Source organism: Serinus canaria, chromosome 4 (genome assembly GCF_022539315.1).
Source record: "Serinus canaria isolate serCan28SL12 chromosome 4, serCan2020, whole genome shotgun sequence".
Lineage (NCBI taxonomy): Eukaryota > Metazoa > Chordata > Aves > Passeriformes > Fringillidae > Serinus > Serinus canaria.
This window is the reverse complement of record NC_066317.1, coordinates 66,105,098-66,129,483: the sequence shown is the minus strand read 5'-3', so window position 1 is coordinate 66,129,483 and position 24,386 is coordinate 66,105,098. Positions and strand designations below refer to the sequence as shown.

Sequence of the window (24,386 nt, the reverse complement as noted above, 5' to 3'; positions counted from 1 at the left end):
AAGGACCAGGGTGGTTGGGTTGGCAGTGTCCTGAGAGTCCTTAAAGAATTATTCCAGTGTGCCATATCCTGGCTGGAACAATAATGAACAATATCCTCTGACTGGTGTCCAGAATTCTGGGCATTTGAAGTGAAGAAATGTCATTTTGAGATAAAGGAGCTTGGATGAAATATTCCCTGCTGACCTGGCATAGGGGAGATGTAATCAACTTTACTTTCAGTTCACTGTCTCTAGAACATCCATGATTTTAAAGGCTCAGGTATTAGATTTTTACTCCAGGGAAAAAAATCCCAGCTAAGTAACCAGATGGGTTTCCTTCTTCACAACTCAACACAGGCCAAGCTCAGATGTGGGGAGGGAACATGGAACTGTGCCTGCCTACCTGAGAGCTTAAAAACATGTCCATCTGATTTTCAGAAACAAACAAACAAAAAAAAAATCCTACCTTTTTTATCCTTTATACATGACCCAAAACTGATTTAGTTGAAAAACAGAAAAGGCAAAAAATTGCCCAGGCAGGATGGATGAAATGCTACTGAACCTCTGAGTAATGTTTTGATGTGATTGTGACTGTCACATGTGGCAAAACCTCCAGCTGTACAATCAAATGAGCAGAGAAGATTTTTCTCTAATGATTCCACAGCTGAGGGTGTTCAATCTGCTACAAGTTTCTTGCTGACTTGCTTTAAAAGGGATAAAAGCTTTTGGCCAGCCTCACTGATGCTGAGGCAATGGTGTTGGTGAGGCAGAGCATCCCAGGAACTGGAAATGAAGCCCATTGGGCATTTTTGGGCATCAGAGATATGAATTACAGCAAAGCAGCTCCTTGAGCAGCTTCCAAGGATCAGATGAGGGAGCAGCAGTGGCCTTGGGCTGCTGGGGAGCCTCTGGAAGGAGGCTGGAAAAGGCTGTTGATAGCCAGGGCTCTCACAGCAGCACATCCAGAGGAAAAACACAGAGCCTGAGCAGGAACCCTCAGTGCAGCCCCCAAAGCCCAGCCAGGGTCAGCATGTGCTGCTTGAGCTCTCAAGTAAGGAGGAAAGAAACATTTCATAAATGATAAACCACAGCCCACAGATGACCTGCAGAGAAACCTGCAAGTGCCCTGTCCAAGAAGTGGTGGTCAGTGGCAAAGAGGCTGAGTTTGCCCAAGGTGCTCATATGCAGTGGATCATACCCCAAAACCCCTCTCAGTGGAAGTCTGATTATCTGCTTGCTCTTCAATTAGACAAGATTTTGGTACATATGAGCTGTTGGATTTGACTCTTCACTGATCTGGTCCAACCCTCACATAGTTACATATAAAAGTCAAGGAAAGAATTATAATCTCCTCTTTAAAAAATAATATTCATTTAAGGGTTAAAGGGAGGCAGGACTTTCTTTTTTTTCCCTGCAATAAATTAAGATTGTAAGAAAAGCATCCCAGTGTATCATCTAGATTTACAGCAGGGTTTTTCAATTTCATTTGTCATTGCCAAATACATTACATTGGGATTAAACTGTACAGGTTATTAAATACTGATTACAAGAAGCCAGCGTGCTGTAGCAGGCAAATAAAACTTGCAAGTTACTGAAATTAAGGCTTTGAAAATGTTTTAAGGGAATTAATGTTTAATTAGAGATTTTGATCTATAAGGCATTCTAGTAATAGCTTCAGCAGGAGATTACACAAACCTGTGAGACATTTATAAGTAGAAAGGATACTTGATGTAGTATTTTCTTTAATTAATCCTGCACTGGAAGACCACCATGAGGGAATTTAGAGTTTGGTGCACAATAAAAAAGATCATTCCAGTCAGCAGGCACTTCAGCTTCTGTGGGGTTTTTTGCATTATCAAATTCATGTGCACATAATTTTAACAATACAGCATGAGATGAACTTTGAATTTAGTGTGATTAAGAATATTTCTAACTCTGCATCCCCAAGGGAACTTGGATATTGACGTGTTGGGAGGTTTACAGATCTGAGCTATTTGGCTTAATTTTTTCTCCTGCTGAATCTCATCTTTCTGTTACTGACTTCCAGAAACAACATAAATCATCAAAAGCATTTTGTTTTCCAGCATGATTGATGATTTTATCTTTCACTCAGACATACTTGTACAAAGTCTTCTGTTTCCACTAAAAAATAGTTTATGTAATTTCCTGTAGTCAAACCCAGTGACTGATCCTTTACTGTTTTGCTCACTACATTTAATGTTGATGGTCTGACAAGACTTTCACAAGGCTGGAAGTGTAATCAAGGAAGTGTAAGAGGTGTTTGTGTTGGTAGGTGTAAAAATACAAACAGAAAAGTCTCATGCTCTGAAAAAAAAAATTCCTGGTCCCAGCTACCAAGGTTATGGAGTTACAGGGATGATAAAACTCCTGTTAAATTTACTGGAAGGGGAAGTAAATAAACTCAACAAATTTTCAGTACAAAAACCCAGCGGTTTTAGGTCTTTAAGTTCATCTTTAATCTGAAATGCATCATCTTTCTGCTGATCTACTCAGTGAAATAAAGCTGCAAAGACATTTTTGAAGATTCAAAAAGCTGGATAAATTGGAAAAATCACTTGAAAATGAGGACATCTTTCCTTTTCCTCCTCCTTTCCAGGTGCAGCCGGACCACAGACAGTGTCATTACACCATTTTTTGTTAAATCCACACAGTTAAAAAATGGATCAGGCCTTCTGTTTAAAAGATATTAATTCATATTACAGCTTACTAATATTCCTCACAGTTAATTTTTATCACTGGTTATGCTATGCTGATTTTCTCCTCATCACTTTAGCTGTAATTGTTTGGTTTAATACCCAGAGCCCACATCCTCTATGCTGCCTGCTTAATTATTTTCACCTCTTTTTGTGTCACATTTCTCAGATCAGTAATTATGTCAGATCATAAACCCCATCCTACACTGACTAAAATAACTTGACAAATAGCAATACTTTCTATATAACATGGAATAAGGTGAGTTGGTTTAACAAAACACATAATTTCTTTCTAGTTAGTTTAATTAGTTTATCTTAATTATTTAACCTATTAACCACAGGTTAATTAAATCAAATCTGATGCACTCTCTTACTATATTTATATTGCTTTTTTTTTTTTTTTTTCTGAATGGGACTAGTGTTTCATTACCTCTGTTGCTCATTAATTTTAGTGCTGCTGTTGCTCTTTCTTGAAACGTTTGTTTCCTCCAGGGCCAAGTTAATCCATAATTGAGAGCTAATGGTAAATCTCCCTGCATTACCCACCATGCACAACCCAAAAGGCAACAGGAGGGGGCTGGATCACATCAGGTAAGAGAACCCACTGCAGGAATGCACCCTAAATAGCCACCCCCAGCCTGCCTTGGGTGTAAAAGGACACCTCCTTCCACCTGCTTTTGATAGCAATTTTTATCCCAGTGCCATCTTCTAAAAATATATCCCTGCTTTTCTTCCCAGGGTGCAAAGGAGCAGGGTGGGAGAGGAGTGGCAGGCCCTTTCTGAAGGCTTCTGAAGGCTCTTTTGAGGAGCACCTTCAAAACCCAAAGCCCAGAGCAAATGCCACAGTGAAACCAGCCAAGGTGGTAAAATCAAATGCAGCAAACTCAGGTCCAGGAGCTCTCAGGAGCAGCTGCACTCTTCTGCCCAAGGAGGTGACAGGGAGCTGCAGTGCCTGCCCTCAGCTGGAGATCCACCACAGCAAACTCATCTATGAACTGTTACCCCTCCAAAAACACATGTAATAATGGTGATAGCCTGGAAAAGCAAGGAGCAGGGACTAGAAACACCTCTGCTGCCTGTACACTTCACTTTCTTCAAACAGACTTGTGGCAAGGCAGCTGAGCATCAGGGTAAGTGGGCTGTGCATCAGTGTAAGGGGGTGACAGGGCAGAGCCAGGGCACAAAGCCACCCCAGGAGGGGATGGACTCCCTGCACCACCCCTGGATGTGCTGGCAGATGAAGATGAGGGTGGTTATGACAGATGAGGGAGCCTGGCAGCCTCCCAGGGAAAGGACCATTCCCAAGAGGCCCTTAAGTTAAACTCCATCTACTGACTCTGCAAATGCCAGCTGGGGGAGCTTGCACAAGGATTCAGACACTGAATTTGCTCCAGTGGTTTTAATTCCACACAGACATTTTAATTCCAGCTGTGTCGTACAGTACCCATAACCCACAGCCCAAGACCCACTCAAAGTCCCACCCCAGCCAGGGAATCTGCTGCAAAAGCCTCCACAGGATCTACCCCAGCACCCAGAGCAGCTCAAGAATCAGACCTGCCCACCTCCAGGCTATGGAGCCCCTGCTAAGCACAAAGCTGAATGAGATCACAGCTGGTCCAGGGCCAGAAAGTAATGGTGCAGTAATGGGTTTATTGGCTTTTTGAGAAGGAGCTGCTTGATTTCAGGCAGAGGAGATTCAACAGCAGCATTCACTCCTGCTAATCTCATTTCCAGCAGCACACTGAGTGAGAAGGCACTTGGGCACAAAGCTGTGCTCGATTGCTCTGTTTATCCAGGATTACATTAGGAGCCCAAGAGCATCTGAAAACAGCCCCTAGCCAGAGCTAGGGCTTTGCAAATGCCTTCTGCAGCACCAGGCTTGTGGGAAAAGAAATCCTAGTGTTTCCAGCAAGCTGCTGGCAGTTTGCTCAGTGCAAGAGCTGGATTTAGATGCACAGGTTTTAGATGTGCAAATTGAAGACAGTGTCTGTTGAGGAAAGTGCTGCAGATAAGAAGTGTTGACCAGATAATTTGGTTCATTTTAAATAATTCATTTACCTTAAGCAAAAAGAAATCAAATGCAGAAGGGTGTATTTGGCCAGGGTGAGGGATTCTTGCAAGGGGGAAGTTAGCAGAAGTTGGTCTGACTGTGATCTGCCCCATTATTCACAAAATAAGTTACTCTGAGAACAGAATTACCACCAAATCTGGTATAAGAGCTCTTTATTTCAGTGTCTAAAACACAAAGAGAGGGCTTGCATTTCGACATCAGAACCATGCAAAGCACCTACACACCAAAAATGAGATACTGAACGAGTGTCTCTCTCCTGCTACACGTGGAGAATTTAGGCAGGGAAGACTCTGTTTTCCTGTGCGTTCTGCTTTATCCTTCCACGAATCAACCAGCTGCGAGGGGTGATAATTAACCTTCATTGCAAACCAGATCATTTGCCACTGAACACTATTCCATGCTGCCCTAAGCTGCTAAAATATGCTCCTGTAAGCTTCATCAAGCACCCAGTTCTGCTCTTGGTCTAAAAGGACTAAGTCCCAAACATCTCCAGCTACAGGACAGACTTCAATCAGAGGTACTGAATTAAATGAGAGCAGAGTTTGGCTCAAAGGATGAATGTCTCCTCCACACAGAAGCCCAGAAAAGGCCCTTGTAAGTTTCCCAGAGAGGGGGATGTAGAGACCACCCCAGGCTCAGAGAATTGTCATGTGCACAGAGGACAACCAGACATCCTGAACTATTAAAAAACAGTGGTATAGAAAAATAAAAGGCATAAAATACTGAACCAAAAAGGTTCCAAATAAGGCATCAGCAGGTCCCAACTGGATGTGCTCCTGTTACATACATCACTCTCCCAGCCAGGATAGTTAGGAACGATGCATTAGGATTGTATTTCTGACCTCCATCATTAAGTGCTATGAGCAACCAGAAGGATTCAAGTTCTCTTTGAAAAAAATAAAAATAAAAAAAAAACAAACCTCCAAACACAAAACCAGGCAGTAATGTTTTTGGTAAGTATTTCTTAGAAAAGAAAATAAAAATGTTAAAGCAATTCGTTGAGACGACCCATTAAAAAAAGACAACATTCCTGTAAAGTAAAAATATATATGTATATATAAATAGAATCTATTTTTTGTTTGTTTGTTTTCCTTAAAAAAAGAGACATTCAGTATCACATCAGCGGATCCTGATGGGCCTTCCCGCGGGTCTCCTGCGACAGCCGCCGCTCCTTAAGGCAAAACGTGGGCTTGGCACGGGCGGGACAGCCGGGTCCCTGGGGCAGGGCCTGTCAGCAGGGCGGCTTCTCCCGCACGCTGACCGAGCCGTCCTCCATCCCAAAGTACACCAGCTGGGCCATGTCGATGAACAGCCCCGTCTCCACCACGCCTGCAGAACGAGAGGTTGCTGGTTACTGCCACAGCCACCACCCCTGCACTCTGTGCAGTGCCTCTGTCATGTACAGCTCCTGCCACAGCCACCACCCCTGCACTCTGTGCAGTGCCTCTGTCATGTACAGCTCCTGCCACAGCCACCACCCCAGCACTCTGTGCCCTGTGCAGTGCCTCTGTCCTGTACAGTTACTGCCACAGCCACCACCCCTGCACTCTGTGCAGTGCCTCTGTCATGTACAGTTACTGCCACAGCCACCACCCCTGCACTCTGTGCAGTGCTTCTGTCCTGTACAGCTCCTGCCACAGCCACCACCCCTGCACTCTGTGCCCTGTGCAGTGCCTCTGTCATGTACAGTTACTGCCACAGCCACCACCCCTGCACTCTGTGCCCTGTGCAGTGCCTCTGTCACGTACAGTTACTGCCACAGCCACCACCCCTGCACCCAGGTATAGTATCTGCAGGGAACCCCCAACCAGGAAGAGGGAATGATGCATCTTGTGGCTGTCATATTTTCTGAAAAATCCTCTTCACCCAGGATTTTTCTCCTGGGAAGCTGAGAAGCCTCAGAAAAGAATGAGAACAATAATTATCTGATTGCTTTGGAGTGTGGTCTGGAGATCGTTTACCAACAGGTGCATGTTTGACTGGTTCCATCTGAATTGTTATAACTTAATGACCAATCACAGCCAGCTGTGCCAGACTCTGAGGAGTCAGTCACAAGTTTTCATTACCATTTTTGTTAAGCCTTCTGATGTATCCTTTCTTTATTTTCTTTAGTATAGCATGATATGACTGATATGATGACTGATATGATGACTGATATGATATGATATGATATGATATGATATGATATGATATGATATGATATGATTGATATATCAACCTTCTGAGAACATGGAGTCAGATTCTTATCTCTTCCCTCGTTCTGGGGACCCTCACAAAGACCACAGCATCTGACTGTATCTAATCAGAAGGCTAATTAATTACATTATTATACTATATTATTCTATATTATATTACCTACATCTAAACTGAATCTGCCAAGCACTCAACTCTGCACCCAACTGCTCTCTTATGACTGTCAGCCCACAGTCCCCACACACACACACACTCTTGGCCCAGATAGGCCAAGGAAACAAAACACCATCATTTGGGTGAACAATCTCCATATTGCCTTCTACTTTGACACAACACAGGCACAGCAAGTAAGAATTGTGTTTTCTTTCTCTGATGTTCAGAGAGTGTGAAACCCAGAAATATTCTTGGGAAGAACTGTGCCTTGCTTTTCTCTGCAAAGAGAAATGTGGTGTCCACTTGTGTCCTCTGCTCTGCCCTCTGTGGTTTGGCTCCTTCAAAAGCACCAGTGCCTCCATCAGAGGTTTGGAGAAGTGTCCAACCTAGATCAGCCACACTGGGAGCTTTCTGGGAAGTGTTTTCCATGCAGCCACTTCCAGCAAAAACTCTCCAGAGACTGAGGAACAACTCCCAAAGCTCCACCCACATTCACACTGCCCCAGCCACCACTGTTGCACCAAAACAACCATGAGAAAAGCATTTTCTGCTGTCTGATGACCCATGGCAGCAAGAGAAAGCTGCACACACCCACAGCACCGGGGATCACTCCCTTTGCCTTTAAACTCACCTGAAAGACTTCCCTGTAAGAGATCACCTGGCTAACATTTGTTCAGATGTTAAAACTCAGCAGCTCCATACTACCTCTGCAATTTGTAGCCCATTTGTAAATGTCCTTTTGATTGCATTTAATTATGGGGTGCTCTGTCACCCTGTTCTCTTAAGTTCTTCTAAGCCTTCTGATGTTTACATTCTTGTAATGGAGTTTCTCACATACTTTTCATGTAAATAATGAATGGTTGACATTCCTTTCTGGAGGAGGAGAGAATTGATGGACTGCTGGTTTGACCAGTGTTGCTGGAGAGGTGGCAATTTCATCCTCCAATCCATGGTCACTCATGAAAGTCTATAAATATTGGAGTTTGGAAATAAACTGCCCTCTTTTCACCTTGGACATCCCAGCTTGTGCGTGTCATTCATTTTGTGTCCTATTGTGAGAGTGCTCCTAACTTCACAGTGATCACTGAGACACAGCCAGAGGCCAGGGAGGTGGATAGACACAGAGACAAGGGCTACCACAAACACAAGGTGGCCAAAACCAAAACCCTTCTCGCAGCACTGCATTTAGGCTTTAACAGCCACACATTTAGGCTCATCCATTTCTGGGGAGGGAAGAAGCTCTTCCCTGAGCAGGAAACAGGTCCCATTATTTACTATTCCTTTCTCAAACAACAAGAAATGCAGGGAAGAAGCTCCTGCTGTGCAGAGCAAGCAGGCACTGTCTGCCTCTTGCACAGACACATCCCTAATGATAGAGAGATTTGTACAGACATGGGCAGCAACTGGATTAGGACATGGAGCACTGCACCAGGGCAGCCCAGACCACCAGAGATCCCTTCCAACCCCAACAACTCTGTGATTCTGTGATAAGCACTACTGAGGGAAGCAAAACCACTGAGCAGAGCCTCTGCCTGGCCTGGGGTTTTGTGGAGCCAGGACAATACATGGCTGCTTTGTGGGGATGTTGGTGCAACAAGATCCCAACCTGTTCCTGCATGTTCTGGCAACACATGAGCAGTCAGTGAAGGCAGCTGTGTGAAAGCAGGACTTGAGGGACAGGCTTTGCCAAGATAACCAGAAAGACATCCAGATGCTGCTTCCCTGAAGTTCAGAGAGTGCCAGTGCCCCTGGGTAGACCTGGATGGTCCAGAGGCAGCTCTTGCCTGGGCAGCAGGTCTCATGCAAGGCAGGAGTCCTTGCAGAGAGCCTGTTTTGTTTGCAAACAGAGCACTCAGCCACTGCTGCTCGAGCCCAGCAAGAGCTTGAGTACACTTCATCCTCACAGCAAGACCAGCAGGGAGGGCTTCCCAATGGGAATGGGATGCAGAGCTGTAAGCAGCTCTTGGAAAATACCACAGCACAGTGCAAACCCTCCCTCCAGAGTGCACTGGTGTTTCCACTAAAGTCCCTCTCTAAATGGGCACAAGGAGAGTAAGAAAGAGGACAGGACTGTTGTGCCTAATGGGAAACAGTGTCAACATCAACCAGCATCACTCCAGGTTTTCACCACCATGTGGGAAAAGCCCCATGGGCACAATTGTACCAATTGGGCTGACTGCTCTCTTGAACAAATGCTTGAAACAAATGCAGGGACCTGCAGGAGGGCAGCAAATACACACACACACATTCCCTCATATCCAGGAGAAAGCTGCCACAGTCCAGATTACTTATCACACACCAAGCCTCAGCCACTTTTGTGGTTTTTAAAAAATCAGACATCACCTGGTATCATTTTGATAGCGGAGTTCACTTCACGCCACTCGTGAACCTTGTCAAACTTCCAGTCCAGGATGAAGTTCCCATTATCTGTCACCACAGGGCCCTGGAAGCAAACCCAGCTGTCATGGCATGAGCCCTGTGTCTCCTGGTCCCAGCCAGGGACTGTCACAGCCCTCACTGGGACCAGCTGTCCCCACTGCAGTGGTTTAGAGTCATCATTCACAAAAACTGGGGCTGTCCTCACAATAAACCTGTCAGTGAAACCATCACCCCCAACTTGAGACTGTCTTTGGCAGCTCAGACTGCCCTGCAGCCCCTCAACACCCCCAGACCCAGGCTGGCAATCCCTCTGCTCCCTGCTCCAGGATGCTTCTTTAGGAGTCACAGCCAGAGAGGCTTTCAATGAGCAGCCTGAACACATAAATACACAATCCAGTAACCAAAGTACAATAAGGAGGAATTACACAAGATGTCACTTGTGGGAGTGAAAGCCCAGATTTCACCAGATGAAGGGCCAGACCTCTGGTCCTCCCTTTGCCAGGTTCAGGTGGGTCCCCAGGGGAAGCAGGGCTGACAGGGACACTCACTGCTTTGTTTACAGCCATCCGCAGCTCCACGACACCGCCAAATTTTTTGGTCAGGGCTTTGGTGACAGGGACATAAGCCATGGGGATGACCTCAATAGGAACTCCCTTCTTCCACTGCTCCCCAAGGCTGTCAGATTTTTTCCTGAGGGCACAGTTTGAGGTGGGATTAGTGCTGGACATTACACTGCTGACACCATTAACAGCACCCCAACCCCTTGGCAAACCCCTCAGGCACAAGGCTCAGTAGGACACAGGTCAGTCCATGTGTGCCCTGGTGCAGCCAGAGCCAGTCTAATGCACAATGCTCCATCCACTCCAAAGCCCTGTTTTGACATGCTTTGGACAAGCACAACAGGAGTTGTTTGTTCCACAGCCCCATGGCTGGAAAATTAATCCCATGCTGACAATCACTGAGCTCAGAGAGCAGAACTGTCACTTGCCCACAAGCTCTGCTGACTCCCAAGCAGGCCTGCTGAGTTGAAAATTAAGAAAAAAAGATAAATTGAATTCCTGAAATACTGGGAGCCAGGCTTATTTCCACCATTCCTGCTCTCCTGTAACCATTGGAATGACAATAATGGTCCAGCACAGCACCATCTGAAACCTCCCATGGAGGAGAAAGGTATTATGGACAGTAATATCTTCACCTGTAGTCAGCAATAACAATGAAGCACTTTGCAAATCCTGCAACTATCTTCTCCTGGGTCAAGCAGCCACTGCAAGGGGGAAAAAATAAAAACAAAACCAGAAAACATTAGACTGCTTCTCACTGTGCCTAATGGCTTTGAAACCCAGTCCCCTCTAATATGTTCTTGCTGGTTTTGGTGCTGCCATTGCCCCACACCTTATCCTCCTGATCCCCACCCCTCACTTTGTTCCTCTTGTCCCTGGCAGCCTTGGCCAGGAGCCATCCCCCAGTGTGGGTGCACACACAGCCCTGCACAGGATCCCCTCCAGCCCAGCCCAGAGACACCCAGAGCCACACAGGGATGTTCAGAGCCCCCACCACCAGCACTGGGACAGACAGACAGACGGACAGCAAGGCTCACCCGCCACCTTTGATAAGGTTGAGGTCACAGTCCACCTCATCTGCTCCATCAATGGCAACATCAAGCTGTGGGGAGAGGAGCAAATGGCTGTGGGAACCCTCCTGTGCAGCTCCAGGGCTGGAGTGTCCCAAGCAGCAGTGACAAATGTCACCAGAGCTGGCACCACCGTGGTGCAGCCTGAGCAGACACAAGTGTCTGATGGCCAAGGACACCCTGAGACCACCCAAGCCCCCCCAACAACCCCAGGCATGTGAGAGGAGGAGAAACCCAAACCAACTGCTGGCCTGCAAGGCACAGCTCCATTGTTTAAGGACCAGCACGCAAGATTTTCCCAAGGAACAGTTCAGCAACATCCCTGTCCCAAGCCTCATCTTGGAAGAGATGCCGAGCACCTGGAGGCAACACAACCCAGCAGCCTTCTTGCCATCTAAAGGGACAAGAACTAAGACAAAACTTGGGGTGAAAAGAAACTAAACCTGTTCAAATCATTAAGGTTAGAAAAGACCTTTAAGATCATTGAGTCCAGCTATTCAACAAACCCTGCAGGTCCCCACTAATCCATGTCCCTAAGCATCAAATCTACATGGTTTTTGAACACTTCCAGGGATGCTGATTCCACCACTGCCCTGGGCAGCCTGCTACAGTGCTTGACCAACTTTTCAGTGCATAATTTTTTCCTGATATCCAATCTGAACCTCCTGTGGCACAACTTGAGGCTGTTTCCTGTTGTCCCAACTCAAGTTCTGCAGTGTGGCTGCCCAAACTCAGCCTCAGGGGAGGACTAAGGAGCCTGGATGCTTCCTGAAGGACCAGGTGAGAGGAAGGTGAGCTGAGGTCTCACCTCTGTGGTCCCACTTACCTCTGGATTTCGGTCCAAGTCACTCAGTGTTAAGCCATTCTGCAGGATCAGCTGACGAGCCTGTGCACCAAGAAGAGAACAAACACCATTTACCAGTGGCAGGAAAAGGAAATCAGACTCTTGGTGTCCTTCCCTGGCTGCAGCAAGGATGGAGCCTCCCTGGGAAAGCTCCACTGCTGCACTCTGAGCTCTTGGAGAGGAACACACAGCAAGGAGCAAATGATGTTTCCTCACCAGAGCAGTTTAATAAAAAAAATCCTGCTGCTGATTTGAACTAAAATGCTCAGGTGGTGCAACAGAACTCCTGGGTTTGGGTGTCTCCATACTAAATAGCAGGAGGCCTCATCAGCTCGGTGGGAATCACTTTTATCTAAGCACTAAAGCAGACAGGGATTTTTTAAATCCTGTGTTGTTTCAGCTTGGACATCATTCTCCCTCACACCCATCCAGCCCTTATCTCCTCTGGCTGAAAAATGGAAGAAAATTAAATATTTACACCCCAGCAACGTGGAACTAACAGAGGAAATATTTTTTGTATTGGAAATAAGCTAAAAGGTAAATAACAAATGCACAACTCGTGGGAAAAGTGTGGGAATCAGCTGGAAGAGCTGCTTGGTGGCTCTGATCTAGGTCCCCTACAGTGGCCATGTGTTTCCCTCTAGTGGCAACACAACACAGGGCACCCAGAGCTGCCCTTGGCTCAGTCCCTCAGCTTGAGCAGGCAATCACAGAATTGTTTAGCCAGGTTTCCTAACACCAAGTGCAGCCCTTAACCCAGCACTGCCCAGGCCACTGCTAAACCACGTCCCCAGGTGTCACATGTAGATGGTTTTTTACATCCCTCCAGGGGTGGTGACTCTGGTTTTTACATCCCTCCAGGGATGGTGACTCCACCACTGCCCTGGGCAGTACTGTTCAGTGCTTGACCACCTTCCCAGTGAAGAAACTTTCCCTACTATCCAATCAAAACCTCACCTGGCACAACTTGGGGCCATTTCCTCTTGTCCTGGTATTTGTCACTTGGGAGAAGAAACCAACCCTGGCTGCCCCCTCCTGTCAGGGGGTTGTGGAGAGTGAGAAGATTCCTTTTCTCCAGCCCTCAGCTGTTCCTCATCACAGCTGTGCTCCAGAGACCTCCCCAGCTCCACTCCCTTCTCTGGACACTCTCCAGCCCCTCAGTGCCTTCCTTGTCATGAGGCACAAAACTGAACACAGAATTTCAGGTGTGGCCTCACCAGTGCCCAGCACAGAGGGACAATCCCTGCCCTGGTCCTGCTGTCACACTATTGCTGACACAGGCCAGGTGCCCCTGGGCACACGATGGCTCATGTTCCCAGCACCCCCAGGACCTTTTCTGCTGGGCCACCTTCCAGCCACTCTGCCCCACAGCCTGGAGCTCTGCAGGAGCTTGTTGTGGCCAAAGTGCAGACCCAGCACCTGGCCACCTGAAGCTCAGACCTTTGCCTTGGTCCAACCATCCATCCTGTCCAGATCCCCTGCAGAGCCTTCCTGCTCTCCAGCAGATCAACACTCCCACCCAACTTAGTGTCATCTCTAAGTGGTTGAACTTTCTATGTCATAAATCATCATTCAAGTGAGATTCCTTCCTTGCACAGACCCTGCTCAGTCCAAACTTGCTACCATGCTGCAGCTAGACCAAGAAACCCCAGTGCAATAGCCTGGATCAGCTGATTCCCCTGAATTCTACCCACTAACACTAACAAAGTGCATCAGTCACAGGTACTGGCATGCCAGAAACATCGGAATTAGCAGGTGGCACTCCTGGCAGTAAGATCTGAATAGTTTATCATGGCATTTCATAGCATGCAGTTTTAACACCCATGGGCTGTGGGGCCCTAAGGACTCACAAAATGACAGGAATAAAAATCAGTGGTTTGGCATTCATCACATGGTGTTCACAAAAGGAGATTTCAGGGATCTGGGAAACTCAAAGCATTGAGAAACACTGTGCTGCACATGCAGGCCAGACCCTGAACAGGCTGAGTCAGCAGTGTGGCAACAAGGTGGCTTGGCTCTCTCCAGGCTCTGCTTGCAAGGCAATGGGAGCAGTGGGAATGAGAAGCAGAGCTCCCATCACTGAGGGAGAGGTGGTGGTAACTGCACAGCACTGGACAGGAGCAGTCCCACTCCGTGCTCCCGGCACACGTCCCGGTGAGAAGAGACAACGCAAGCGCCAGGGACAGATACTTACCCTGCTCTAGCTTTATGGTGGAGGTGGATTAATGCCCTGACAACAGGGAAGGGAGGAGTATAAAAGCCCACTGAAACCAACTCTTCCTTGCCAGTGACCTCAGGCAGCCATCTACACCTGCACAGTGAAAATAAAATGCTGTTTTGCTGACCTGGGAATGCTCCATTTGGAACTGGTTGAGGTCTAAGGGACTGCAAGAGATACAAAACAGCCCCACGTTTGGAATTTTGGCTCCTGCAGGTGTACAGTCTTTCTCTTCCCTTTAACAGCAACTTTTTGTTTTCCTAGCAAGAAACTTGGTGGTGTTAAATGAACTATGACAACATTTCAAGGCAGGACAGGCTCCAGCCCACGCTCACTACAAGAGCTTCATCAATATTTTGTTTAAGAACTAATGACTGAACTCAGAGCACTTCTAAATTCCAAGGGAACATGGCATTTCAGGGTGGGAATCATCTGAGACAGATCAAAGACAGACCCTCACCACAGTCTACATAATCAAAAGAAGTACCAATATAGGGGTTTTTTTGGTTTTTTTTTCACTTTCTGGCCTTTGCAGCACCTTGCACCATACCCCAGTCACCTGCAACAGCTGGGAAGAGAGAGCCCTGTCACCTCCACACCTAAACAACTGCAGGGTAAGAGGATCTTAGGTTTTCCTAAGATTTTGGGATAATTCAGGTTGGTCTCTATCCAACCTCCAGGTCAAAGCAGGGTCAGCTCCCAGGCTGCTCAGAGCTGTATCCACCCAGTCCCTGAACACCTCACAGGACAGGCTCTGCCCTGCCTGCCACACTGCCTGACTGCCCTCACAGTGACAAGAGTGTGACAAAAGTACAGTCCCCAGGACCGTGAGAAGAACACATGCCCAATTCCTTGACTGGGGTATTGCCACCCAGCCTTGAAGACCCTCCAGGTGGTCCCCACTGTGTCACCTCTGCCTGCCCAAAAGGAGGTTCCCACCTCAGGGAGCAGAGGCAAAGAGACCAAAGCCAGCTGCCAAAGGCATGGGAGATGCTCAGAAGCTTTCTCAGCAGATCTGTATTCCACCACCAAGCCAGGTTCTCCCTCTCCCTCCAGCCCTCTAACATCTAGCCTGGTATGAACCAATTCCTGCAAAGGCTGCACAGCCAACAAGAGGTTAAGCCAACTTCTCTTCTGCAATGTATCAAATCCAGCTGATGCATTTGAAGTTCCTGCTGAAAACACAAGAGCTTACTATTATTCTGTCAGGGCTGATACAGACTCAAAGGAGACAAAGTGTCTCCAGTGAGCTCTGCACTGTGAGCCTGGTTCACCACTAAGCAGCATTTTCCTGCAAGTGGGATCCAGAGGAAGCCACACACCAACCCTGACACAACCAGCCTTACCACACTGGCTCCAAATACACCTCCCAGCCCGAGCTCAGGTCAGGGTAATACAGCACCATCACTTTCTTTCTGCAGGCTGCACCACAACTGCTTCCACTGGTGCTTTGGGTTCATTCACACCACTGTGAACCAGAGAGAGGCAAGGTGGCCTCCCACAGCCCAGGGGGAGATGCCCTGGCAGGAAGCAAAGGAGGAAAGCACTCACCTGAAAGGATGTAGGGATGCAGACAATTGTCAGGTTCTCCTCCTTAACTCGCTCAGCTGCAGGCAAAGAGCAGAAGCCTTGGTTTGTTCATTGCACAAGGAAAAAACACAGCAACTTTCTCTTTAAGAAACCCCAGTTCAGTGCAACCCCTCTGATTCACTGCAATTACTTGCTTGGCTTGCAAATAACTCAGTCACGCTCAAAATGCAAACAGGTGCCCCCTCCATAGGCTGAGGCTCAGTTTCAACAGAAATGTCACAACACCCACTCTGGCCCAGCCCAAGCCACCATGAGCCATTAACCTTTATGTCTCCAGCAGCAGAGGAGCCCCATCAGCAAATCCTCACCTGGGAAATCGGCCCCATCCCCTCTCTCACTCCATTAGACAGGTTTTTGCTGCTCTCCATGTAAACACAGAGCTCCAGCAGCTGTCTGAAAGGTTTGCTGGCTTGTTGCCCTGGGGACATCACATTAATTTATTATAGAACATTTAAATATATAGCAGGCAAAGAACTAATAAAGTACAGTATTCCATTAAATGGAAGGAAATATTTCCTCCCCCAGGCTAACCTCAAATGACTAAAATCTATTACTAAGATATCATTATGGATAAAATGTTATTTTAGTAATTACAATACCCAGGCACAAGCCAACAGCCCAAGAGCCAGCAAGAGCTCCTGCACCAGAGCAAGCACATGAGCTACATGCTCCAAGGTAGTGCTGCTGCTGGAAGGATTGAACATGCAGTACATGAGGCTGGATGTTCTTACAAGCCACATCCCAGTTCTAAAGCAATCAGGAGACATGAAAAGCCAGAATTTGCAGCCTGGAACAGCCACTCCTCTTCAAATACAATAGGCATTTATTTAAGAGACTGATTCTGTGCTCAAGGAGGGAGTGGTTGCAGCACTGAGCCAAGCCCAGAAGGCTGAACAGCAGCTCCCAGACAATGAAGTGCAGCACACACAGAGTGGGGACTTTTGGGTGACAAGGGACAGCCCCAGCCCTGCTGTGTCCCTGCACAGTGAAGGGCTGGGCTGTGCTCAGAACTCAGCCTGCTCTGGGCTGCAGGACAGCTCTGCCCAAGGGAGCTGGAGGTCACCAGGGCACTCCCCAGACAGACAGAGCCACCCAGGTGGGACAAACTGAACTGAGCTGCCCAGGGAAGAGGTGGAATCTTCACACCTGGAAGTGTGGATGTAACACTTGGGAGTATGGCTTGGTGCTGAACACAGTGGTGCTGGGTGGGATCTGAGGATCTTGGAGGTGTTTTCCAACCTTAATGATTCTGTGGTTCCCCCACTGTACCCAAGCAAGACCCCCAAGAACAATAGGACTCATCCTGCACTCCCAACCCACCATGGCCCCCACGGCTGCTCTGCTCTGCATCCAAGGACATCCAAAGTTCAGCACCTCCACAAGCAGGGCTGAGACTGCCCTGCAAAGGAACTTTAAACCTCTGCACCCTCTGTAATGAGCCGTGACAGTAATTACCCTCACACTCACTCTGCAAAACTGCATTTGCCTCACTTGAATATTTTGCTGAAATTCTCTGAATCACTCCCTGAGCAAAGCCCTGCACCTGGAGCAAGCAGGTAAACCTGGCTGCAGGGTACATTAATAAAATGCAGCAGGATTTCACGTTCCTCATTTTCATTACACCTCAGCAGGGCCCTCAGCGTGAATCCTGAGGATGTGGGGAGCAAAATGAGCCACAGGCAAACGGGTTAAAGGAAGCAGAGCAGCTGCATGGCCCCGAGCCACACAGCAAGTCAGCACTGGGCAGAGCTGGCAAAGCTGGAACCAGACCAAGGAGTTCAGCTCCAGTTTGTGGTGGGTGCCAGTGGAGAGTTTTTCCAGACTGTCAGGAACAGGTGGCAAATCATTACCTCCTCAGGACTCTCAGGCTATAAATTTGGAGCCCAAGGCCCAGTTTTAACCTTCAGCTTCAAGCAGGACACAGCAGCCAGTGAACAGACCCAAGGCATCGGCTCTAAGTCAGCACACAGGTGATTTTAGGGTGCTTTTCAAGTAGTTGGGACAGATGGAAAAGGGAACTTTTTGTGGTGGGAGGGACAGGAAGGGGAGCATCCTACCTAATCGCTGCACCGCGTGTACAATCGTAGATCCGCTTCCGATCCCAAGAACTTGATTGTTCTGCAAATCAAAGACAGACAGAGGAATGCTGTCACTGGAGGCTCCAGACTCCACTTTCCCAGTAAAACTGGCATCATAAACACATGCAAGAGGAGCTTTGTCCAGGGATGCACGTGGACACAGCATCTCAGCACTCTGCAGGCAAGGGAGGGAACACGCTGTGCCAGCGAGGGCACGGCCGTGGTCTGTGGCCAAGGGATTTTAATCAACTCTGCCTCTCATTAAAGGACATGTGCTTGCTAATTACCAGCACAGTCCAATCTCACGGTGTTCAATGCACACTCACTGGTGGTTGCTGGCATTCCATGAAAGCTCTCCTGCAGGAAAGCTGTGAATTTCAGACAATACCACAGAGGAAGAAGGGGAAACAACCTCAAGATAAAATCTCCCAAGGAAGCCACGGAGTAAAAGGCTGCATTTGCTGCCAACCATATCATTAGTAAACAGCACAGATGCACCAGCAGCCAAAGCAGAGAGCACAGCAGCTGTTCCTGTGAATAATAAAGAATGTTTTCCAAAACAGCGTGCAAAGCTGCCTATAGGAGAGTCCAGCAAAACTTGGAATGTGGATGAGCCTGGCAGCATGTGCTGAAGAGGATGAAATTTTAACCACAGCTCCATCCTGGCCTTTCTGTGTGTATTGCCTGATTTAAGAAGGATCACTGCCCTGTCACCTGTAACACAGATACACTCCTAAAAGGTGCTGCAGGCTGAGGGTGGATGGGTGCACTTGTGGTACTTCTGCAAGACATGTTCTCTGCCACATCAGTCTCTGTTTACCATCAGCTCAGTTTCCCACCCTCTGTAAGTGACCTGCAGCCTTCTGCACTTCCCATTTTCAGTGTACTTCATTTTCTTTGGATGGGATCCAAAGCTTAAATTGACTTAAAGAGGCCCAATATCACCACAGAGACTTCAGATGAGGAACACAGGAAGACAACCAGAGATGCAGGCACAGAGCTGTTGTGCATTATCTCTTGGACATTAGACAGATCTGGAGCTCTTTCCTCATGTGCAGCAAATCCAGAGTTGGGCAGCTGTGGAAAAAGCCACACCTGCAGCACTTCAACCAGCTAAAATCTTGCTGTCACTCAAGTTTACCTGGAGCGGTGAGTTTAAGACAGGTCACACTCCCCTAGGATTAGTCATTTCTCTTGCTTCTGCAAGTTAAAAGCTCAAAGAAAACAGAAGTTCTCCAAAACCAGAGGCTCAGCTTCCATCCCAGCCCTCACTAAACCACTGTGACCCTGCAAAAGCTGGGCACAGCAACAGGTCACTGATGCACACCTGCATGGCCAGCAGACACCCAACAGCTCCTGAGGCTCTCCTATCACCCACCCAGCAGGCAGAGCCAAGCAAGGCCAGCCAAGGAAGGGGCAAGCAAAGCTGTGCAGAGGCTGGCAGGACATGGGCAGTACCAGTGTTCCCAAAAGACTTGTTCTGACCCGGGGAGAGGCAGTTTCTTCTCTTTGCCCTCATTTCTGTAGGGTGGGACAGCTTCTTGGAGCAGCTGGGTACCCTAAAGGGATGGGGAAAGCTTCAGCATGGGCAGCTCCTCTGTAATGAAGCTGGGAAGAGCTCACAAGGGTCCCAGCCCACCCATTTATCAGTGATTAGAGGTGAAGCAGCACTTTTAATCAGCCTAAACTGGTGCTGTCACAGCCCCAGCCTCACCGTGACTCCCACCTCTCCTTCCTCAGCTCCAACCCCAGCCAGACCAAGGGCAAAACCAACCACAAAACATTTTAAAAACAGGGGCAGGGCAAACATTGGTGAGAAGCAGAGCACTGAGGAGCAGCACCTCATGCAAAAAAAAATTACATTTCAAGTTGTTTACCAAAAGCCCACCGAACAAAACCCAGACACTGAGCCCCAGCACAGCTAAGGACCCTTTTGGGTGACATGGGCAGCATTTTCTCAGCCAACCCAAGGGCCTAAAGACACTGCCCAGCACCACAGAAGCCAGCAAGACAACACACATGGAGCAGTACCAGCAGCACACAGGCACTGGCCAGTCCCACCTAAATTTCCAAGGTCAGAGAACAAAGAGTTCCATCAAAAAGCAGTAGATAAATACAGAGCAAAGCCCAAAGTTTGCTCAGTCCTCTCTGGGGCAGTAGGACATAGGGCAGTAGCTGTATTTTCATTTCTAACAGAGGTGCTCACAGGGCCTGCCCTCAGAGGTGTTGTATAAACACAAAGCCAGCTCTCCCCAAGCAGCTTACAGCTCTAAAACCCCAGCCCTGTGCCAGTCCCACTCCCCCAAGCTGTCACAGCCCCACAGCCCATGGCCTCTGAGGCTGGTCACCTCAGTGTCCACTCCAGAGCTGGGGGACTCTGCTCCTGCAGCTGCCCAGGGACAAGCGCTGTGGGTAAACACACAGATCTAGCTCAAAAAAATAAAATAAATAAATAAATAAAACCAGAAAAGTTATCCTCTCCTAATCCCCCCTCCCACACTCAGGTTTACATCTGCCACACAAGGAGCTGCTGTCCTGGCAAGGCAGGGATGGCTGTAAAGGTGGATGGATAGCAAGGGAGGAGCCTCATCCAGTACCAGTCCCAAGCCCTCAGTGCCACAGATTTATGGCACAGTTAAGCAAGAGGGATTTGTCGAGCAGAACCAAACCCTGGTGTCTCCCACACATCCCTGCTGTGTAAGGGAAGCCTCAGCTTTGCTTTCAGAGGTTACACTGCTCCACTCTGAGAACTCTAACAAGCAAACACAAACACATCCATTACAAACAGCAGCTGTCCCCTGCCAGTGCAAACTGACAGCTGAAACCATCCAGCTCCTGGGCAGTGACTCTGAGCTCCTTCTCCATTATTTCCTGAAGCCAACTTGCACAAGCATTGGGGTGTTACCCCACACACTGTCTAATTTACTTAACTGGCATCACAACCTGGACATTGAACTTTAAATTAGCTGGGACACAGCCAGAAACATTATCCTAAATTATCCTGGCCATAAAACAGCACAAAGGCCATCAATTTCACTATTAAAGTCCAAAAGTACTGGTCTTACCCCAAATCAAAGGAGGCCCCGTTTATGATACCTCACAGCAACAGCGGTGTCTTGGCTCCACACCTTGTGAGATGAGCCCTTTCTCCCACAACCCCTCAATGCACAATTTTGGGCTTGCCTTGGGTAAGAAAGGGAATTTTTATGCAACTGCCAGAGCCCCCAAGCTCCCCCATCTCTCAGACTGATCTATTTTGATGGTGTTGGTCTGGCAGGGGCTGGGTCTCACACAGCATGTGGCTGTGCTCTCAGGCAGGTACAGACTGCTCAGAGGAACGGGGCTGCAGAACAAGCAAAACTTTCATAGGATGTAAGATAAGCCAACTGAACCTCAAAAGGCTCAGCAACTGAACCTCAAAACACCACCCAAGTGAGGGGGGAACAGGAAGGAAAAGAGATTTTTTTTTTCCTCTGCTAACTACTAATATCTACATTCTTAGCAGGAACTCCTCACCCCGATTTCAGCACTGCTATTGCGAAAGGGCTGGCACAGAATGCTGCTATCAACCCCTTCGTGACTGGAACCGTTGATGGTTGATGGTTGAGCTTCCCAATCAGGCTGTGCCAAACCTCAGCTCCAGCCCTATCTGACATTCATGGGGCTGACTCAAGCCCCTGGCTGCATTGCCCTCCCTGCAGAGGACAAGACAGAATCCCCTGGTCAGGGACTGTTGCTCCTTGCCTGGGTGCTCAGAAATGGGGTGCAGAAGCAGTGAATCCTGGATTTGGAGAAAGGAGCAGTACTTGGCATTAGCCTCAACTCCCACCACAGCCCAGCTCGCAGGAGGGTGCACAGTGAAAGTTTGGAGGTGCAAGGCATTACCCCAAGTTCGGCATAGACAGTGCTGAGCTGGATCAGTCATGAAGCTGCTGCTAGGGAGGCACACATGGGGGAAGGAAAAGCTGTTTTCACCCTTTGCCTCAGCTAAAGGGAGTGAAGTCCAAAGCAAAGGAGAAAGAGGCTCAGCAGGACCCATCCATGCACCCCAGGGTCCCTTTTTGCACCCAGGACTGTTCATGCTCCAAGCTGGGGGGGTATTCTCAGTGCCCCCCACTGCATCCATGAACCTCGGGGCTGCTCTGTGCACTGCAGGAGTCTGTGCCACCCGAAGCCCATTCATGCCCTGGGAAGTTCAGGACATTCCATGGCCATTCCATACACTGGGGAGTCCCGGTACTCCACAGCCTGTCCCTGCACCTGGAGCAGCCTCACACAGCCCTGGGTCTGGCCGTGCACTGGAACACTCCATGCACTGCTATGTTTTGTGGTCACTGTGTTTTTTGTGGTCCTGGCACCCCAGAGTTGCTCTGTGCACCCCAGGGTCCATCCTTGCACCACAGATTGTGTGTACTCCACGGTCCCTCTGTGCATTGCGGGGTCCCAACACCTGTCCCTGTACCCGGAGCCGCTCCAAGAACCCAGGGCCACCCGTGCTCTGGGAGAGTCCGTGGCTGCTCTGTGCTTTGGGGTGTCCCTGCACCCCAGAATCGCTCTAAGCGTCCGAAGGTCCATCCATGCACCGGGGGACTCTGCACTCCCCGTGGCCGCTTCGTGCTTTGGGGAGTCCCGGCACCCCAGAGCCACTGCGTGTGCTGGGGGATCCGTGCATCCGTGCACTTTATTCCCGCTCCGTGTACTGGGGGGGTCCCGACACCCCACAGCCTGTCCCTGCAATCCAGAGCCGCTCCATGCGCTGCAAAAATTCGAGCACCCCGCGGCCGCTCTGTGCTTTGTGGAGTCCTGACACCCCGGAGCTACTCCGTGCACCGGGGCACTCCGTGAAACTCACGACCCCTTCGAGCATTCAGAGCCCCAGCACCCCAGAGCGTGTCCCTGCGCCCGCAGACCGTCCCTGTCTCTGGAAACGCCGTGCACCATGCGGCCGCTCCGTGCATTAGGGGGTCTCGGCACACCAGAGTTGCTTCGTGCACCCCGAGCTCCTTCCGGGGATCAGGACCGGGTCTCTGCACCCCGGAGTCGCTCCATGCACCCCGAGCTCCGCCCGTGCACTGGGAGCCTCCACGCACCCCGTGGCCACTCGTGCATGGGTGGGTCCCGGCACCCCGGAGCCTTTCCCAGCACTCTGGGATCTCTCAGCGTACTGGGGGCTCCGTGCACTCCAGAGCCTCTCCGTGCGCTGGGAAGCTCCGTGCACCCCATGGCCGCTCAGTGCACTGGGGGGTCCCGCCACACCAGATCCTGTCCTGGCACCCTGGATCCCGTCCCGCCACCCCGGAGCTGCTCCGTGTACTGTGGTTCCCGGCAGCCCAGAGCCTGTCCCGTCACCCTGGAGCTGCTCCGTGCACTCCATGGCCACTGCATGCACTGGGAGACCCCAGCACCCTGCAGCCACTCTGTGCTTAGGGGGGTCCCTGCAGTCCGGAGACCCTCCGTGCACTCCGGGTCCGTCCGTGCTCCCGGAAGCTCCGCGCACCCCGCGGCCGCCCCGCGCTCCGGGCGCTCCGCGGCTGCTCCACGCACCGGGGCACCGAGCCCCCCGCGCCTCGCAGCACCCCGAGCTGCCTCACCTGGACGTGCTTGTCCACGGCGGCGAAGGCGGCCCGTTTCTTGGCCTCCTCTGCCATGGTGCCACCGAGCCGCCCGCGGGAGAAGCCGCGCCGCGCCGCCGCCCGCCCCGTTCGGACCCTCCCTGGCGGCCGGGCAGCCAGGGGCGTGCTCCGGAGCAGGGCGAGCCGGCCGGGGAGCCGCATGCCGGCGCGGCCCGCCCCCGGGGGGCTCTTCCTCACGGGCTGCAGGCCTGGGCCGTGCCGGCTCCTCTCCTCCTCCGCCTCCGCCTCCTCCTCCTCTTTCTCCTCCGCCAGGAGGCTGGGACTTGTAGTGCTGCGAGCGGCGAACTACAGCTCCCACAATGCCCGACAGTCCCCGGAGCCACTTGTTGCATCAATGTGCAAGTACCGAGTACTTGCTAAGTACCGAGAGACCCGGTTTGCCAGGGCTGGAAAGGTTCGGGCATTTCCACAAAGAGCAGAGGGATGCGCGATGTCTCACCGGGAAGTGCTGGGAGAGGAAAGAGGATGGCAGGGGGAGTCCCTGCAGGAGGCCAGGCAATGCACTGACCTCAGGTAGTTACTCGAACTCTGGCCAGTCTTCTACAGATTGTGAGAAAGAGCCTTTCTTGGACTTTCACTCAAAGTTTATCACGCTCTCCCTCCAAACTAGCAACATGGACATGAAAAATGCCAGGGGTCCTCTGGGCACATTGTATCAAGCACTTAGTCCTTACCTCACCCTGCAGGAGGGCCAGGACAAAACCCCACGGAGATCTCCTGTCCTGAAGCACTGAGCCGTTTTTTATTTGCCATAGTTTTTCCCTCTACCCTGGGTTGACCTTTGATGAAGTTGTTTCTGAAACATATTAGAGAGGCACAGCAACCTTGAAGTCCCTCTACAGCAGCATTTTCACTCCTGTGAGCCACATTAGGACCATTCACAAGTACCTCGGTCTCTCTCCAG

General features: G+C 49.6%; 1 protein-coding gene across 1 annotated transcript; it reads right to left on the bottom strand.

Annotated features, from left to right (window-relative positions):
- Positions 1–4,899: 4,899 nt before the first annotated feature.
- Positions 4,900–23,709, bottom strand: RPIA (ribose 5-phosphate isomerase A). Its single transcript, XM_009098540.4, has 9 exons — positions 23,441–23,709; positions 17,829–17,889; positions 15,733–15,788; positions 11,946–12,005; positions 11,087–11,151; positions 10,685–10,753; positions 10,038–10,179; positions 9,454–9,553; positions 4,900–6,093 (listed from the first exon to the last, which is right to left on the bottom strand). The coding sequence occupies exons 1-9, from the start codon at positions 23,621–23,623 to the stop codon at positions 5,996–5,998; spliced, it is 834 nt and encodes a 277-aa protein (XP_009096788.3). The 5' UTR covers positions 23,624–23,709; the 3' UTR covers positions 4,900–5,995.
- Positions 23,710–24,386: the final 677 nt, after the last annotated feature.